Source organism: Panthera leo, chromosome E1 (genome assembly GCF_018350215.1).
Source record: "Panthera leo isolate Ple1 chromosome E1, P.leo_Ple1_pat1.1, whole genome shotgun sequence".
Classification (NCBI taxonomy): Eukaryota; Metazoa; Chordata; class Mammalia; order Carnivora; family Felidae; genus Panthera; species Panthera leo.
The window spans coordinates 55,876,939-55,895,172 of record NC_056692.1 but is presented as its reverse complement, the minus strand read 5'-3'; the positions used below and the strand labels follow the sequence as shown (position 1 = coordinate 55,895,172).

At 63.7% G+C, this 18,234-nt stretch overlaps 1 protein-coding gene and 1 non-coding gene across 2 annotated transcripts; both read left to right on the top strand.

Moving 5' to 3' along the window:
• The first annotated feature begins 1,165 nt into the window (after nucleotides 1-1,165).
• EVPL (envoplakin) lies at nucleotides 1,166-18,234 on the top strand. The gene is made up of 22 exons (XM_042917384.1): nucleotides 1,166-1,350; nucleotides 4,101-4,200; nucleotides 4,522-4,676; nucleotides 4,786-4,912; nucleotides 5,689-5,814; nucleotides 6,028-6,066; nucleotides 6,204-6,365; nucleotides 6,459-6,566; nucleotides 6,750-6,845; nucleotides 7,805-7,930; nucleotides 8,387-8,533; nucleotides 8,759-8,913; nucleotides 9,084-9,181; nucleotides 9,488-9,660; nucleotides 11,005-11,183; nucleotides 11,282-11,420; nucleotides 11,531-11,724; nucleotides 12,168-12,318; nucleotides 13,606-13,689; nucleotides 13,793-13,903; nucleotides 14,005-14,097; nucleotides 14,784-18,234. Exons 1-22 carry the CDS (start codon nucleotides 1,253-1,255, stop codon nucleotides 18,228-18,230), a joined length of 6,108 nt encoding a protein of 2,035 aa, XP_042773318.1. The 5' UTR covers nucleotides 1,166-1,252; the 3' UTR covers nucleotides 18,231-18,234.
• Nucleotides 11,877-12,021, top strand: LOC122207522. Its single transcript, XR_006196923.1, has one exon. It is a non-coding gene; the product is annotated as a U4 spliceosomal RNA (small nuclear RNA).

Here is an 18,234-nt window from a genome sequence, read left to right as displayed (position 1 = left end):
GGTGTTTTCTGCCCTCAGCTGGGCCTGCCGGGAGGTCCCAGGCCTCCAAACCCAGCACGACTGCCTCCCTCCCTTTTGCTACTGCCCCAGCCCTTCCTCCACCGGAACTGTAATGGTTCCAGGGAGTGGCTCTAGAGCCGCGGAAGGGTTCTTCTCGGCGGGCCAGTGAAATGAGTGGCTGGCAATAGAGGGGGCACCGTGGGAGAAGGCGGCTACCGAGATGGCCTCCCTGGCACTCAGTGTGAGGAAGAGGCCACGAAACTGGTACGGCTGTCCGCCACTCCACCTGTCTTGAGAAAAAGCCGCCGGGGACCACTTCTGGGGGACCAGGTGAGGAGAGGTAGTCAGGAAAACCCAAGTCTAGTGGCTTCCCAAGGGGCTCAGCCGGACCCTAGGCTCAACAGCACCTGCAGGCTAATGCTGGGGGTTCTTGGGGGAGGGGCACCCCAGCCCCTCTGGAGCTGGTGTCGGACTCTTTGGAGGATCCCAGCGACGTCCTACTGCATCTGGCCCCAGGGCCACGGACAGACAGGATGACACTGAGCCAGCCAGGAAGACCGGGCAGCGGGACTGTGGGGTGTCCTCTGGGGAGCCAACTGGGTGGTGCCCGCTTTTAAAAATGTACCTTGCGCCAGTTGTCTGGGGTGAATGCCCCCTGGCTGCCCCATCATGGTGGTGGAGAGCACAGAGCAGAGGCCAGCCGCCCCCGGCCGGTGGGGTAAGAGCTGTGGGTGGGGGCGTGCCCGATAGCCCGATAGCCAGGTGCCCTGTATTGCCTGGAGGTGTTTATCAACCCCCAGCCCGAGCTGCAGGCTGCGGGCTCCTGTCTTTGAGCATGCTCGAGCCTCTGTCTGTCCGCAACCCTGTCCCTCCTGGGCCCGGCTATTTCCCCGCCTGCCTGGATGCGATCTCTGCCGCTTCCCTCTGGGCGTGTGGGTGTAACAAGTCCAAACCTTCTCTGGGAGTCAGGCAGGCTCGGGCGCCCCGCCCTCTGGGCTGTGCCTCTTCCTCCCAAACTGGTTGTGCAGGAGCAGCTGAGTGTGGGCAGTGTGGGTGCATGCGTGGCAGCCCCGGCCGGCGCCCGCTCGCCGCCTCACCTGCGGGGAGGGGCCTCCCAGAAACTGCCTTCTCGGTGTCTGGCCACCCCACCTCGCCAGAGCCCAGCTGAGCAGCCAGCGAGGACACACGCCCGCTGCCTGCCGCCCGCCTGCACCGGCCGAGCCCAGCCTGAGCGGCACCTGCCTTCACAACCATGTTCAAGGGTCTGAACAAAGGCTCCCAGGGAAAGGGGTCCCCTAAGGGCTCCCCGGCCAAGGGCTCTCCCAAGGGCTCCCCCAGCAAGCACAGCCGGTAAGTGGGGCCCGGGGCAGCGGGCTGGAGCGGGGTGGTGCCGGCCCAGGTGCTCCCATTTCCACCTGCCAATGGCAGCCCGCCCGGAGCTCAGGACCAGCCCGGTGCTGGCATTTAGTGTCCCGAGGCCAAAGGGCCCCGGGGGTGGACTCTCTCCCTTGCCCAGACAGCTCCAGTCCTAGCAGGAGGCCAGGGACGGCCTGGGGCTCCCACGTTCTCCAAGGGGCCTGAGGGCCACGGCTGGGGGTGCTCTGCAGGAGACACGATGGATGAGGAGGGCCCCGGGGGTGCTGGGAGACCGGAGTGCCCGGCTCCCTGTCCGTGGCTCTGCCCTCACGGCTCTGCTTGGGCTGGGCTGACCCTTGGAACCTGGGTACAGGGTGGGCAGAGGGACGGAGGCGGAGAAGGGAGGCTGGGTGCCTGGCGCAGGGAGGCGGGGCTGTTGTGCTGCTGGGTCCAAGCTGTAGCTTTCCTCTCCAGGCTCTCACCTGGGGCCTTGAGTTTTGTTACAACGTTGGGGTGTGAGGAGAGGGTGCCGCAGGGAAAGGGGAGGGCCAGAAGGCCCGGGACATCCTCAGAGCCTCCCTCTGCTGCCCCAGCTCCCTGCCCGGCCTGCCTCTCGACAGCCCCGTGGTCCGCAGACAGACTTGGCTGCTGCCTTCTCGTTCTTCCCTCTCACTGGCCGTCAGCCCCCCCTGCAGGGTGGAGGTGGCAGATGGGAGTGGAGATGAAAGGCTCATTACCCTGATAGGGATCAGGGTGATGACACTGAGGCTGGGCTTCTGGGCAGACAGGAAAGACGGCAGTTAGGACTCTCACTGCAGTGACCTGTCCTTTGGGGCTCCTGGGCCCTGCCCAGGGTGGAGTGCGCTCCTCCCGATGGGAGCAGCCCTCCCAGGAGGCCAGGCCTGAAGACAGGTGACCCGGGGCTCAGGCAGGACCCACAGCCCCCTGTCCCCAGCCAGGCTCCAGGGCAGCGCTTTCCTAGCCTGGGGCAGCTGGCGGATCTGTCTACACAGCTCAGTTGGCTCTGGCTGCAGTCACCCCACACAGGGCTCATTGTTCCCCTCCTGTGCAGTCTATTCCTTTGACACGTTTATTGAGCACCTACTGTGTGCCAGGACTGTTCTAGGCACTGAGGATGCCACCTTACACAGAACCAACAGGTCCTTAACTTTGTGGTGCCTATATTCTAGTGGAATAAGACCTAGCTGGATGCCGACTACACAGGCTGCACACTGGCTGCTTCAGATGGATTCATCCTCCTAACACAGAAACACTGTGATGTAGATAGTATTGAAGCCCCACTTTACAAACGAGGCACTTCGGGCACAGAGAGTTTAAGCAACTTGCCCAAAGCCACACAGCAGTATAGCTCTGGAAAGTGATCATACCCAGGCTGTTTGGTCCACAGTTCTTTCATTTTTAAAAAATGTTTATTTATTTTGAGAGAGAGCACTCGTGAGCAGGGGAGAGGCAGAGAGAGAGAATCCCAAGCAGGCTTTTTGAGATCAGTGCAGAGCCCAACTCGGGGCTCAATCTCGGGAACTGAACCGTGAGATCATGACCTGAGCCAAAATCAAGAGTTGGGTACTAGGGGTGCCTGGGTGGCCCAGTCGGTTAAGCATCCGACTTTGGCTCGGGTCATGATCTCACGGTTCGTGGGTTCGAGCCCCGCGTCAGGCTCTGTGCTGACAGCTCGGAGCCTGGAGCCTGCTTCCGATTCTGTGTCTCCCTCTTTCTCTGCCCCTACCCCACTCACTCTCTCTCTCTCAAAAATAAACATTAACATTTTTTTTTTTTTTAAAGAGTTGGATGCTTAGCCAAATGAGCCACCCAGCTGCCCCTGCCCAGAGTTCTTTCTGGCACCATCCCTCTGTTGGGGCAGCCAGGGGTGGGGGTTCATCCTTTGATCCCTAATTCAAGGCCAGCTCCCTGAAGCCTTCCCCTTCCCCAGGGCCGTGACCTCACAGGGTGCTGTGCTTATGAGGCTTGGACGGCTCTACCTGTTACTAGGTTTGCTTGACCCTCTAGGCCACAGGGCGTGAGCTCAGGCACACAGCAAGTGCCCGGTGCAAAGGACTCTGGGGAGCCAGATCAGGCTTATACTCTGCTCCTTGCTGTGCGACCTAGAGCAAGTCAGGTCCTAATCTAGGCTTAAATCCCCTTAATCTGGGGATGTCGAAGTGTCTGCACGATCTCTATGCCTCCCCCTGCCCCAGTGCTGTGTGGCTCCTTCAGATGGTTATTAGCCTGGGCATAGGCAAAGGCCAGGGTGTGAGGGGGAGACAGGGCTGGGGTGGGAGGAGGTTGGGGTGGGGGACATGCCGCCGCTCCCCTACCCCCAGCCAGCCCACTGCCCCTCCCAAAGCCCAGCCATGCCGTCTCGGGCCTTAGCGGCTGAGGCATGATTCACTCCCAAGTGAGAGGCAGGGAGCTGGGTGGGGTTAGGAACTCACTGCCAGGACGGTGATGTTGGCCTGCTCCCTTGTGCCAGACACACTGGAGACCCCCATTCTCTGATCCCTCATGTGGGGACAGTGCTCTCCGACCTTCAGGACTGGGAATCTCCCAGAACCTCCTGCAGAGAGAGACCAGAGACCCCACGTCTTGGATGCCGCCCTTCTGGGCAGGGAGCCTGGCTGCAGAGAAGAACAGGGCCGAGGGACACGGGGGACCCCACACAGGTGGACCCCATGCAGGTGGCTCTTTTCCAACCAGGCTGCTCTCTGTCCCCACCCCCACCCCAGGGCTGCCACCCAGGAGCTGGCCCTGCTCATCTCCCGCATGCAGGCCAATGCCGACCAGGTGGAGAGGGACATCCTGGAGACCCAGAAGAAACTGCAGCAGGTAAGGCCGCAGGGGTGAGGGGGCAAGGGAGGCTCCCTGGAGCATCTGGAGTGCAGTTGGTGAAGGTGGGACAGACCACCCTTGGCCTTGTCTGGTCGTTCCCCAAACACAGTGGGAGAGAGGGCTCCGCTCTGCTTCTCTGTTGGACTTCCAACTTGGGAGGGTCAAAGGGGCTCCCCCAAGTCTTTGCACCTGCCCCACAGATGCCCTGGGCCTGGCCCTCTGCTGGTGTGGGCACTGAGGTCGGCAGCTGGGAATGCGAGAACGGGGCTCGGGGCAGGGGTGATGATGGGCAGCGAGGATGTGGTCCCACACCCGCAGGACCGAGTGCATGGCGAGCAGGACCAGGCCCTGAAGCACCGGCAGGAGGTGGGCCGCAGCCTGAAGGAGGCCGAGGTGCTGCTGAAGGACCTCTTCCTGGACGTGGACAAGGCCCGGCGGCTCAAGCACCCGCAGGCCGAGGAGATCGAGAAGGAGTGAGTGGGGTGGCAGCCGGGGCCGGGGCCGGGGCTGGAGAACGGAAGCGTCGGGGCTCCAGGGGAGCCCCAGGCCCAGCCCTGACCTGCCGGCCCCCCTCCTTCGTAGCATCAAGCAGCTGCACGAGCGGGTGACCCAGGCGTGTGCCGAGTACCGCGCCCTGTACGAGAAGATGGTGCTGCCCCCCGCCGTGGGGCCCAGAGTCGACTGGGCACGGGTGCTGGAGCAGAAACAGGTCAGGGTCATCCCCAATGTCGGAGACACCTCAGGGAGCTCAAAATCACAGCTGACCCAACCGGAAATCACAGAGCTCTGTGTCATTGGCGGGGAGGGGGGCTGCTGAGTGCTTGCACCTGGGAGGGTCTGGGAAGGGAGAGCTCCCAGGGGACCGTGCGCAGCCAGGGAAGGCTTCCTGCAGGAAGGGGTGTGTGAAGAGGTGGGAGGGTTCAGTTAGGTTGGGGTGAAATGGTGAGAGGACATTCCAGAAAGAAGAAACGGAGGCTCCAGCCTAGGGTGGGGTGGGAAGCGGGGTTTTCTGGGGAGGCAGGCAGAGCCAGGTCATGGGCGTGTCACCCTGAGCATTGGGTGGGGAACCGTGCCTTGATATCACAACACAACGGTGCCTGATGACAATGAAGGGACAGTGGGGAGGGCACGGGTGTCACAGGTGTCGCAGGGTCCCAGAGCGTAGCGACAGGTGTGTAGGCGGGAGGTACCGAGGCCAGGGCAGGTAAGGAGGCAGGGAGGGGCAGGAAGACATTTTAGCGGCCGCGCTCTGCATTCTGGGGACCAGTAGGCATCGGGGACTGCAGTCGTGATGACGCTCAGTCAGGGCCACCAGAGGGCAGCATGTCCCCCGGGGTGAGCTGCCTGCCGTTCACCTGGGCTGCTCTGCGGGCCTGTCCACCCTCTGCCCCAACGACCGACTCCGCTCCTCCGCACGGGGACGCGGGGAGGGCGTGGGAGGGCTGGCGCCCTGCGGCTGAGCTGAACCCCCAGCTCCTTCTGCAGAAGCAGGTGCGCGAGGGCCGGTACGGGCCCGGGATGGCCCAGCTGGAAGAGCAGATTGCCGAGCACAACATCCTGCAGAAGGAGATCGAGGCCTACGGGCAGCAGCTGCGGAACCTCATCGGGCAGGTGGGGGATGTACATCCCTGCCTGGCCCTTCCCCTCCCCTCCCCTCCCCTCCCCTCCCCTCCCTTTTCTCCCATCCTAGCCTAGGTGGCCTGGCGGGCCCTCTGGGGCAAGGGATGGAGGTGGGGGACACAGTGGGCCCAGGACAAGGGGTACAATCTCCCCTGGATGCTGCCTCTTGCTGAGCCTGCTCTGTCTCCCCCCTTGGTGAAGCAGGACGCAGCTACCATCCGGAGCCAATACCGGGACCTCCTGGTGAGCGGAAGGGCTGGGTGGACAGGGAGAGGGCTGGGCCTGGCCCCCTGCACCCTTCCGGGGGCCAGCGTTTCCAGGCACAGCCTGACGGCGCCCCTTGCTACCCCCCTTCCCCCGCCACGTCCCGCGGAGCACAGAAGGCGGCCTCGTGGCGCGGGCAGAGCCTGGGCAGCCTGTACACGCACCTGCAGGGCTGCACGCGCCAGCTGAACGCCCTGGCCCAGCAGCAGCAGGGCATCCTGCGGCAGGACTGGAGCGACCTCATGGCGGACCCCGAGGGCGTGCGGCGGGAGTACGAGGTCGGCGGCAGAGTGGGGGGGCCGGGGGAGGGGGGCACACGGACATCCCGTCCCGTCCTCCCCCGTCACTGATGCTCCGCACTCTTCCCCCAGCACTTCAAGCAGCACGAGCTGCTGAGCCAGGAGCAGAGTGTGAACCAGCTAGAGGACGACGGGGAGCGCATGGTGGAGCTGGGGCACCCGGCTGTGGGGCCCATCCAGGTGCGAGGGACAGAGGCTGCCCGCGGTCTCAGGGCCGCCCGCTCCCTCAATCCGGGGGCTCCCCAGGGAGGCTGGGGAGAGGGAGACACGGCCCAGGGCGGGGCCGGCCGAGCGGGCAGCGGATGGGTGCACGGGGCGGGGCGGGGCGGGCGCCGTCCGAGGGCTGGGTGTTGCTGTCCCCAGACCCACCAGGAGGCCCTGAAGATGGCGTGGCAGAACTTTCTGAACCTGTGCATCTGCCAGGAGAGCCAGCTGCAGCATGTGGAGACGTATCGCCAGGTGAGCCGGTGCGCGGGGCTGGGTGGGGGCCCGAGGAGACAGGGGCGGGCGGCCACCGGGGCCCTGGGCGCAGAGGTGCCTGGAGAACGCCACAGGACGCGCTCACACGGAGGGAGACAAGGCACCTCATAAAAACGGCAGAGCTGTGTCATCGTGACCGGGTCCCAGAGGGAAAACGAGGTCACGCAAACATTCACAACAGGGTGAGGTGGCTCCCGGGGGCCGGGGGGTGGGGAAGGGGTTGGTTCTCAAAGGCAAACTAAATAAATTAGTTAAAATCTTACTCTTCTGCATAAATCACAAGTGATGTTTCATATACCTTGAGAGGGACATAAGCCAAAGGGGTTTTCCTTCCTTCTTAAAAATATTTTCGTACATAACTGCCATACCATTATCACACGGACAAGAATTCCACAACATCACCCAACTGCAGGATGTTTCTTTTTTTTTTTTTTTTTTAAGTTTATTTATTTTGAGAAAGAGAGTGAGCCTGCATGAGTGGGAGAGGGGCAGAGAGAGAGAGAGAGAAAGAGAGAATCCCAAGCAGGCTCCGTGATGTGACTGCAGAGCCCGAAGCGGGGCTCGATCCCACGAACCGTGAGATCATGACCTGAGCCCAAGTCAAGAGTCGGATGCTTAACCGACAGAGGCACCCAGGTGCCCCCAGGAGTTTCTTTGTAAAGCACACTCCTAGCTTCCACTTGGGGGCACCCACCCCAGGTTCCAGCCAGGACGACAGCAGGTACTGGAGTAAGCAGGAGAGCCCCACTCCATCTGGGCAGGAAGCACAGAAGCCACGGTGTTTCATAACCCTGAAACAAGCCCAGTGAGCCAGAAACGCCCATTTGCAGAACACTCCGGTTAAAAAAGCCGCATGGCCTGGGTAGAAAGGCCGACGGTGCAGGGGCCAGTGCGGGGTTGGTGGGCAGAGCTCTCCCCCTGACTACCCACGACCTCAGTTCCAGGAAGAGGCCGACTCCGTCAGCCAAACCCTGGCAAAGCTGAACTCCAGCCTGGACACCCAGTACAGCCCTGCCCCTGGGGGGCCCCCTGGCGCCCCCACAGAGCTGCTACAACAGCTGGAGGTGAGCGAGCCCCACCAGACCACCTGCACCCCGCTCCAGGGGATGGGGCTGGCCCTTGCGTCTAGGTCTCACCCTTCTCCGGGGACTTATTCCCGTCCTGAGCCCACCCTGGGTGGGGAGGAGAAGGGGGTCTGCTCTAGTAGGAAGGGGCTGGTCTGTTACCAGCAAGCCCTTTCCACCTCTGGGCCTCAGTTTCCTCACCTGCAATGCGACAGAGACCGCCTGGGAGGGATCTGTGCGCGCCCACCCCAGCCCCTACTCTAGAGGCCTGGGTGATGCTGAGCAGCCCCCTACCCCGCCCCGCCCCAACCAGCAGACCCCAGGATCCTGGGCCCCTTGGAGGGCCTTCTTTTACTTTCCTGACTTAGAGACCCTGTCTTCATGAAGGCCCCTTGGCTCTCATGGTGGGGGTGGGCAGTACGGGGCAGGCCTCAAGTGCAGCCTGGGACCCCACAGGCAGACAAGAAGCAGCTGGCTGTCGCTGAGAAGACCATTGGGGACCTGCAGCGGCAGAGCCATCAGGTGGCCCCTCTGCAGCAGCGCAGGAATCCCCCCCAGCAGCCTCTGCACGTGGACAGCATCTGCGACTGGGACTCAGAAGAAGTACAGGCTCTGCCCGCCCAGCCGCAGCCCTGCCTCCTCCAGTCCCACCATTGCCTCCGCTCCCACCCATCCCCACCCTGCCCCAGCCCTCTGTCCTCCAAGCCCTGCTCTGCCTCTGGCCTGTCCCTGCCCCTACCCCAGCCCGTGTACCCAGCCTGACTCCATCTTGGCCTCAGATCCCCCTGCCCCTGAGCCGACACGAGCCCCACCTGCCCTGTCCCCCAGGTGCAGCTGCTGCGGGGTGAGCGGTATGTGTTGATGGACAACACCGACCAGCACACCTGGGTCGTGCAAGGCCCAGGTGGGGAGACCAAACGTGTCCCAGCCGCCTGCTTCTGCATCCCGGCTCCGGACCCTGAAGCCGTGGCCAGGGCCTCCAAGTGGGTCCGCCTGGGGATACTCGGGGGCAGGAGGCAGGCTGTGGGCCCAGACCAGGTCCTGTGGTGTTTGCCCTTCACCTGGAGCAGTGACTCCTGGGGCGGAGTTGGGGGCGGGGGGGCGTTCAGAGAGAGAGGAGAGACGTCCCTCTCTGATCTCCCCCTTGTTCTAGGCTGGCCTCGGAGCTGCAGGCCCTGAAGCAGAAATTGGCCACAGTCCAGAGCCACCTGACGGCCAGCACTACGCAGCCCTTACAGACTGGCCAGCAGGGTACTGAGGGCTGGCCAGAGACTTGGGGATTGTTGGGAGAGAAGGAGTAGATTCCTACTTTGGTCGCTGTCGGGGGGGTTGTGATGGGCAGGGGGGACCCTGGATTAGGGACTTCTGCTGGGGGGTTCCATCTCTTGGGTTGGCAAGCCCCGAGGGAGCATGGTCCCTCCCCCAGTTAGGCCCTACCCACCCGCCTCCCTCCCTTCCCCACACAGGATGCTATGGGGGCACCAGGGAAGAGCTCCTCAGGCAGATGGGCAGAGGGGAGGTAGGCCCTGGACCCTTACAGGAACTCTATGCCCCCAGCTCCCGCTGGCTCAGCCCCAGAAGACCCACAGGCCCAGAAACTCCTGACACAGATGACCCGACTGGATGGAGACCTAGGGCAAATAGAGAGGCAGGTGCTGGCCTGGGCCCGGGCCCCACTGAGCCGCACGGCACCACTGGAGGACCTGGAGGGCCGCATCCAAAGCCACGAGGTGGGTGGATGAGCGAGGACAGCAGGGATAAGAACAACCCCTCCCCTGGGGGCGCACGAACTAAAGGTGAGGCGAGTGTGCGCGCAGCCGCAGGGACCCGAGGCAGAGGCAGGGAGCGGACAGTCCAGGGTTCAAGACAAGCTGACTCCCACTCTGGCTCCTCCGCTGACCAGCTTTGTGATCTTGGCAAATCACTTAACCTCTCTGGGCCCTGATTTCCTCGCCACTGAAAACAGACACAGTGATACCCATGCATCTGGTTGTCCCAAGGATGACGTCAGGCCCAAGGAAGGTTCTAGAAGGGCAGGGCCCAGGGTAAAGGCCCTGGACCCTGCACTTGGGAGGTGTTCCAGCGAGGGTCCCGAGAGCAGCAAGGAAGCCTGGGCTTCCTCCTGGAGGCAGGTGGGGGAGCCTCCCCAGGAGAGGTTGCAGTGTGTAAACTCCATCACAAAAGGACAGTCCTCTGAGCGCTAACAGTGAAAGCAGCCCCTCCCCACAGGGCAGGGAGGAAGGGGGTGGCGGTTTGAGTTATGTCCTTGCCGACCAGTTTCCGTTCAATACAGTGCTGGGGTTTGGTTTCTAAATGTTTGAATCTTGTTGGCCCATGTCCCCATGCAAACAGCTGGTCTCCGCTCCACCTTGTACCGGGGGTGTGAGATGCTCAGAGGGCCGGTGGGGACAGGAGGGCTCCCGGGCTGGGACAGGATGCGCGGGAGGTGTTGAAGACTGGGTCTTGACTCAGAGGGGACATCGTGGGGGGACGGCAGAGCGGGCAGGGGGCAGAATGCAGCCTCAACACAGATCCCCCCGCCACCTGAGGCTCTGCGGCTGACAGGGGGCTGGGCCTTTGCACCTGAGTCACCAGTTATGACTGCATGGGGACATGGCAGCCCCCAACTGGGTCCTCAAGTCCTGAAGCCACCACGTCTCCCACGTTAGGGGTGCTGGGGGCCCTAGGAAGCGCACTTAGGCCTGAAGGTAGACAGTGAGTGGCTGAGGAGGAACAAAATAACCCATGTGGACAGAGCGAGGGCTTTGCCGCCTGACCTGGGCGACCGGGCAGGGAACCGTTTTGTGAATGGCACAGTGACACCCACAGGGTCGTGCTGCCTCCTCCCATCAGTCTTTCTGCAGATGAAGACACTGGGGCTCGGGGAGGTTGACAGGCCCAAGGTCATCCCCAGGGGGATGCTGGGGGCCAGGACTGATCCCTGATCTCTGGCCTCAGCCCAGGCTCATACCCACCATGCTCTGAGGCCTTGTGGGCAGGGTTGGGTGGGCCCTTCTGGAAGGAGACCTCTGACCCTGTCCCGCCCCGCCCCGCCCCGCCCCGCCCCGCCCCAGGGCACAGCCCAGCGGCTGCAGAGCCTGGGAGCAGAGAAGGAGGCAGCCCAGCAGGAGTGTGAAGCATTTCTGTCCGGCCAGCCCGTGGGCCCCGTGGCCCTGCACCTGCCTGTGGTCCTCAACAACCTCAAGAACAAGTACAGTGACGTTCAGGTTCTCTGCAACCTCTACGGGGAGAAGTGAGTGCTCCGGGGACTGGGAAGGGGGACCCCTGGGTGGTGCCGTTGGGGGTGCGTGTGGCCCTGGGAGCTCCTGACACGGGGCCCCCTTGACACAGAGCCAGAGCTGCCCTGGGTCTGGAGCGGCAGATCCAGGACACGGAGAGGGTCATCCGAGGCTTGGAATCTTCTGTGGCACAGGAGGCCCCTCTCCCTGCCAGCCCAGGCGCGCTGCAGGAGAGGGTCAGCGAGCTGCAGGTGAGGGGCCGGGTGGCCTTGCCGAGCATTTGCGGGGCGGTGGGGGGGGTGTGGGCGTGGTGACTCATGGAGCCACGAGGGTGCACGGCGCCGTGTCCCCTCCTCCCCAGCGCCTGCGGAGGGAGCTGCGGGAACAGCAGGCCTGCGTGCTGGGGCTGCACCGCGAGCTGAAGGCCACCGAGCATGCGTGCAGCACCCTGCAGAACAGCTTCTGCGAGTTCTGCCAAGATCTGCCTCACCAGCAGCGCCAGGCGAGGGCCCTCACCGACCGCTACCACGCTGTGGGGGACCAGCTGGACCTGCGGTGAGTGGCTGGGCTGTTAGGGCTCGAGGCACGCCCCCCCCTCCCCCCTCAGTGCACAGCAGTGGCTGCTGCCACCGAGCTGTGTGACCTTGGACTGGTGACTTCACCTCTCTGAGGCTGGGTTTCCTCAACTCTAAAAGGGGATAATAACCAGCTTTGCGCAGTGGCAGTATCGTAGCCCGTAAGGTTTATCCGAGGCGCGATTATTGCTAATAAAAATGGGATAATAACAGCACCCGTCTCCCAGGGCGAGCCTGCCTACCTCCCTGGCAGAGACTGTCTGGGCCTTCCCTGAATGCCCAGCTCCAGCATAGGCCCAGAATAGGGCCTTCTGACCCGTCCCAGGGAGGAAGGCACCCACCAGTCTCCTCTGTGCACCCCTCACCTGTCCCCAGAGGGTAGCTGTCACCTCTGCTCCGGGCCTCCTCCTCCCCCTCCTGTAGGGAGAAGATGTTGCAGGACGCCAGCCTCACCTACCAGCAGTTCAAGAACTGCAGGGACAACCTGAGCTTCTGGCTGGAGCACCTGCCCCACAACCAGCTGCGGCCCAGCGACGGGCCCAGCCAGGTGGCCTACAAGTTGCAGGCGCAGAAGGTGAGGAGCTGGGACCGCAGGCCACCTCCAGCCTCTCTGGGGGCCCTCCCCACAGGGAGAGCCGCCCGTGCGTGTGTGGCCCCCTAGTGGCCAGCATGCTAAGAGACCTCAGAGCTCAGGCCCCTGCTGGGGTCACCCCCACCCTAAACACTCGCCCCACCTGGCCCACAGAAACGGCAAGGCCAGCGCCATCTGGTATGAGGTGGGCAGCGAGCTTTACGCTCCTGGGGGTTCCAGCTCCTACCTCATCCTCTTCCTCCTACTTGCCAGTCCCCTGCTACGCACTGGCAATGAACCAGAGGCGACGGGCACAGCCAGTCTGGTGGGGGAGGCCAGTGCCTTGCAGACCACCTTGCTGGTGAGTGCTCTGGTGGAGAGCCAGAGCCCCGTGGGAGCCCCTGGCAGGACACGGGGGGGTCAGGGCAAGTGGTCTGGAAGACAAGGGCCTGGGGCCGCAGGAGGAATGACAGTGTCTAGGGAGAAAGCAAAGGGGTATAAGGTCGGACAGGTGGCTTGGGACAGAGATTCTTAGACCTGGCTGGAGATTAGAATCACCCAGGGGGCTTTTAAAACATCCCTGTCCCAGAACCCCACTCCAGACTGATTAAATTGGAATCGCTGGGACCAGAACGTCGGTACTTTTTTTTTGTTGTTTGGAGTTTATTTATTTTGAGGGAGAGAGAGAGCATGCGTGTGTGCATGGAAGTAAGAACGGAGAGAGTGAATCTCAAGCAGACAGCACATGAGCCAGACTCAGGGCTCGATCTCATGAACCGTGAGATCATGCATGACCTGAGCCGAATCAAGAGTCAATTAACTGGCCGAGCCACCCGGGTGCCCCACATCAGCACTTTTTAAAAAGTTCCCCAAGTGAAGAAAAGGGGCGGCCAAGGTTAGGAACGATTCAGATGGAGCAGTGGTCCTCAGGTCCCTGGACCTGTAACACCAGCATCATGGAGACAGTTAGGCGTGCAAATTCTCAGGCCCCAACCCAGCTCTGCTCAGTCATGACCTCTGGAGGGGGGCCTTCAATCTCTGTTTCAACAAGCTCTCTAGGTGGGTCACAGGGTGAAGGCCCCTGGGCTAGAACGTGACTCTGAGGGGCACTGGGCAGAAGGAAGGGATTCTCCCAAAAAGAGGAAGGAAGAATTCCCCGAAAGGGCAGTTTCCCAGGTGAACTCCTGCCCCTGCGGCCCCTGGAGCGTGCTGGCTGCCTGAGGCCCCGGAGGAGGGCCTGGCTGAATGGTGTTTGCCGACCTCCCTCGACTCCCGCTTTCTCCCTGGCAGAGGCTACAGCAGGAGATCCAGGGCCGAGAGCAGGACAGGGCCATGGCGTCCCGCCTCTCCCAGGACCTGCAGGCAGCCCTCCAGGTAAGCCCTTCACTTATCTCCCCTCCCTCTGCCAGTCCTCTGCTCTCCCATCCCCTGTCTCCCCCACTGACCATCGGCCTATTGTCCTTCCCTCCCTGTTCAGGACTACGCGTTGCAGGCAGATACCTACCGCTGCTCCCTGGAGACCACTCAGGCAGCGTCAGCCCCCAAGAGACCCCGAGTAGCTCCCCTGCAGGAGAGCATCCAGGACCAGGTGAGATGGGACCCGGCGAGGCTCAGTGTCCCTCGGCACCAGCCCTGCCAGCTCTGGAGCTGACCCTGTCCTCCCATTCCCTCCCTGCTCCCCGTCTCTAGGAGAAGAACTTGACAAAGGCCTACACGGAGGTGGCAGCTGCATGCCAGCAGCAGCTGCGCCAGCTGGAGTTTGCCAGAAGGATGCTCGAGAAGGTACGGGGACAGCGCCCACTCCGTCCCTGTGCGAGGCAGCCTGGGCTGGTCACGGACATGGCAGGCTCGGCGGCCTGAGGGGTACAGCTCTCTACCTTCCCCGGTTCTCTCCCCAGCGGCTCTTCCAGGCTGGTAACCGTCTCAGAGTCAGGCCCTGGAGATGTCATTCAGTGCAGTCACAGCTTAGCCACTGGGCAGTCTGCCAGTGGGGACAGGGGAAAATCCCCACGAAGTCTTTAGCTCAGGACCAGCCGCAAGGGGCAAGAGGCCACCTAAGTCTCCATCCCTGGGAGACAGAAGCCTTCCATGGCTCTTGGTGTCTGGCTGAGGAACTTGCCACCTTTCTCCTACACCGACACTCCCAGAGGAGCGTGGGCCCATACCCGGGAGCCTGGCTGGAAGGGGAGGGGCAGAGGTTTGGAAAGGAGACCCTGTCCTGTTTGCACGTTCTGGTGCAAATTCCTCCCGAACACTGCCTTGCGTCGTGGGGCTGAGGGGTCCTCTCAAAATCCCGCGTCCAAGGTCTGCGACTCCTGCTCCCGGAACCTACCAGAAGCCTCAGGAAGCAGGGAGGGGGTCTCTGATCTCAGCGTGCAGTGGGGGTGATAGAAATGGGGCTCATCCCTCCCCCCCCCCCGCGCCCACCTCCCCTCCAGGACTCTTTCCCTCCTCCTCTCCCTCTGCAGAAGGAGCTCAGTGAGGATATCCAGGTGACCCATGATGCACGGCAGGGGTCCGAGGGCCCAGCCCGAGCAGGGAAGGATCCCGAGGCCCTGAAGTCCCAGCTGGAGGAGGAGAGGAAGCGGGTAGCTCAGGTGCAGCACGAGCTGGAGGAACAGAGGAAGCGGCTGCTGCAGCTGAGGACCCAGCGGCCCTTGGAGAGGCTGGAAGAGAAGGAAGTGGTGGAGTTCTACCGGGACCCCCAGCTGGAGAGCGACCTGTCCAGGGTGAAGTCCCAGGTAGAGGATGAGGGCAAGAAGCGGGCCAGCCTGCAGGCAGACCTGGAGGCAGTGGCCCAGCAGGTGGTCCAGCTGGAGAGCAAGAGGAGGGCCGTGCGGCCCCACCTGCTGACCAAGGAGGTCACCCAGATCGAGAGGGACCCTGACCTGGACAGCCAGGCGGCCCAGCTCGGCCGCGAGATCCAGCACCTGCGGGGACAGAACGCCACCGTCTCGGTCCGGCTGGAGAAGCTCAAGAAGGAGCTGCTGGCCCTGGAGGAGAAGGAGCCGAACGTGAAGGAGAAGGTTGTGGTGAGAGAGGTGGTCAAGGTGGAGAAGGACCTGGCGATGCTCAAGGCGGCCCAGGCGCTGAGGCTGCAGCTGGAAGAGGACACCGTGCGGAGGAAGGGCGCCGAGGAGGCCGTGGCCAAGCTGCGGGCGCGTCTCGAAGCGCTGGAGCGGGCAACCGGCGCCGTGGAGCCCAAGGTGATCGTGAAGGAGGTGAAGAAGGTGGAGCGGGACCCGGGCCTTCTGGAAGAGGCGGCGAGGCTGAGGAGCCTCCTCGAGGAGACCCGCAGCGAGAACGCGACCCTGGCGCGGGAGCTGGAGTTGCTGCGGGGAAGGCGCGGCGCGGCGGAGGAGCAGAGGCCCGAAGTGGAGCTCCGGGAGCGCGTCCACGAGACCTTCCAGGTGGCTCCGGAGACGCAGCAGGAGATGGCGAGGCTCGGGGCCCAGCTGCAGGAGACCGCGGGCGAGAGGAGCCGCGTGGAGCAGGAGGTGGCGGCGCTGCTGCCCGACCTGGCGGCCCTGCGCGCCCAGAAGCCGGCGGTGGAGTACAAGGAGGTGACGCAGGAGGTGGTGAAGCACGAGAGGAGCCCCGAGGTGCTGCGGGAAATCGACCGCCTGAAGGCGCGGCTCAACGAGCTGGTCAACGGCAGCGGGCGGGCCCAGGAGCAGCTCATCCGCCTGCGGGGGGAGCGCGACGAGTGGAAGCGGGAGCGCTCCAAGGTGGAGACCAAGACGGTGAACAGGGAGGTGGTGCGCCACGAGAAGGACCCCGTCCTGGAGAAGGAGGCCGAGCGGCTGCGCCAGGAGGTGCGAGAAGCCGCGCAGAAGAGGCGGGCGGCCGAGGATGCGGTCTCCGAGCTGCAGAGTAAGTACCTGCTGCTGGAGAGGAGGCGGCCCGAGGAGAAGGTGGTGGTGCAGGAGGTGGTGGTCACCCGGAAGGACCCGAAGCTCCGCGAGGACCACAGCCGGCTGAGCCGGAGCCTGGACGAGGAGGCGGGCCGGCGGCGGCAGCTGGAGCGGGAAGTCCGGCAGCTGCAGGCTGGCGTGCAGGAGAGGGAGGGCCTGCTCGGCTTCCAGGAGGACCGGGGCAAGAAGCTGGCCGCGGAGAGGGAGCTGCGGCGGCTGAGCCTGAAGATCCGGGAGCTCGAGGAGCGGCCTCCCGTGCCGCAAGAGAAGATCATCATGGAGGAGGTGGTCAAGCTGGAGAAGGACCCGGACCTGGAGAAGTCCACAGAAGCCCTGCGGCAGGACCTGGACCAGGAGAAAGCCCGGGTGACGGGGCTGCATCGGGAGTGCAAGAACCTCAGGGTCCAGATCGACGTCCTCCAGACAACCAAAGCGCAAGAGAAGACCATCTACAAGGAGGTGATCCGCGTGGAGAAGGACCGGGTGCTGGAGGGTGAGCGGTCCCGGGCGTGGGAGGCGCTCAACAGGGAGCGTTCGGCCCGGCAGAGCCGGGAGGAGGAGGTGCGGCACCTGCGGGAGCGCATCGACAAGGCCGAGGCGCTGAGGAAGACGCGGGCCGGGGAGGAGGCCGAGCTGCACAAGGGCCGGGACCAGGCGGCCCGGGAGCGAAGGCAGCTGCAGCAGGAGCTGCGGGAGCTGGAGAAGCAGAAGCAGCAGACGGTGCTGCGTCTGCAGGAGGAGGCGCAGCTGCTCAGCCAGAGGACGGAGAGCGAGCGGCAGAAGGCCGCCCGGCGGGGCCGGGAGCTCTCGCAGCTCGAGGCGGCCATCCTCCGCGAGAAGGACCAGATCCACGAGAAGGAGAGGACCCTCCGGGACCTCCAGGCCAAGGTGAGCAGGGAGGAGCTCAACCAGGAGACCCAGACGCGAGAGACCAACCTTTCCACCAAGATCTCCATCTTGGAACCCGAGACGGGGAAGGACCTGTCCCCATACGAGGCCTACAAGAGGGGCATCATCGACCGAGGCCAGTACCTTCAGCTACAGGAGCTCGAGTGTGACTGGGAGGAGGTCACCACCTCGGGCCCCTGTGGGGAGGAGTCCGTGCTCCTGGACCGCAAGAGCGGGAAGCAGTACTCCATCGAGGCCGCCCTGCGCTGTCGGCGCATCTCCAAGGAAGAGTACCATCTCTACAAGGACGGCCGCCTCCCCGTCTCCGAGTTCGCGCTGCTCGTGGCGGGGGAGACCAAGCCCTGCTCCTCACTCTCCATCGGCTCCATCATCTCCAAGTCCCCCCTGGCCTCCCCAGCGCCCCAGGGCACCGGTTTCTTCTCTGCCAGCGTCTCTCTCGGACTCGGCGATGACAGCTTCCCCATCGCCGGCATCTACGACACAACCACAGACAACAAATGCACCATCAAGACGGCAGTGGCCAAGAACGTGCTGGACCCCATCACCGGGCAGAAGCTGCTGGAGGCCCAGGCGGCCACGGGGGGCATCATAGACCTCCTCAGCCGGGAGCGCTACTCCGTGCACAAGGCTATGGAGAGGGGGCTGATCGAGAACACGTCCACGCAGAGGCTGCTCAACGCCCAGAAGGCCTTCACGGGCATCGAGGATCCCGTCACCAAGAAGAGGCTGTCGGTGGGCGAGGCCGTCCAGAAGGGCTGGATGCCCCGGGAGAGCGTGCTCCCACACCTGCAGGTGCAGCACCTGACTGGGGGGCTCATCGACCCCAAGAGGACCGGCCGCATCCCGGTCCCGCAGGCGGTGCTCTCTGGAATGATCAGCGAGGAGCTGGCCCAGCTTCTGCAGGATGAGTCCGGCTACGAGAAGGATTTGACAGACCCCATCTCCAAGGAGCGGGTGAGCTATAAGGAGGCCATGGGGCGCTGCCGGAGAGACCCCCTGAGCGGCCTGCTGCTGCTCCCAGCTGCCCTGGAGGGGTACCGCTGCTACCGTGCCGCCTCCCCCTCAGTACTGCGCTCCCTGCCCCTGCGCTGAGGGG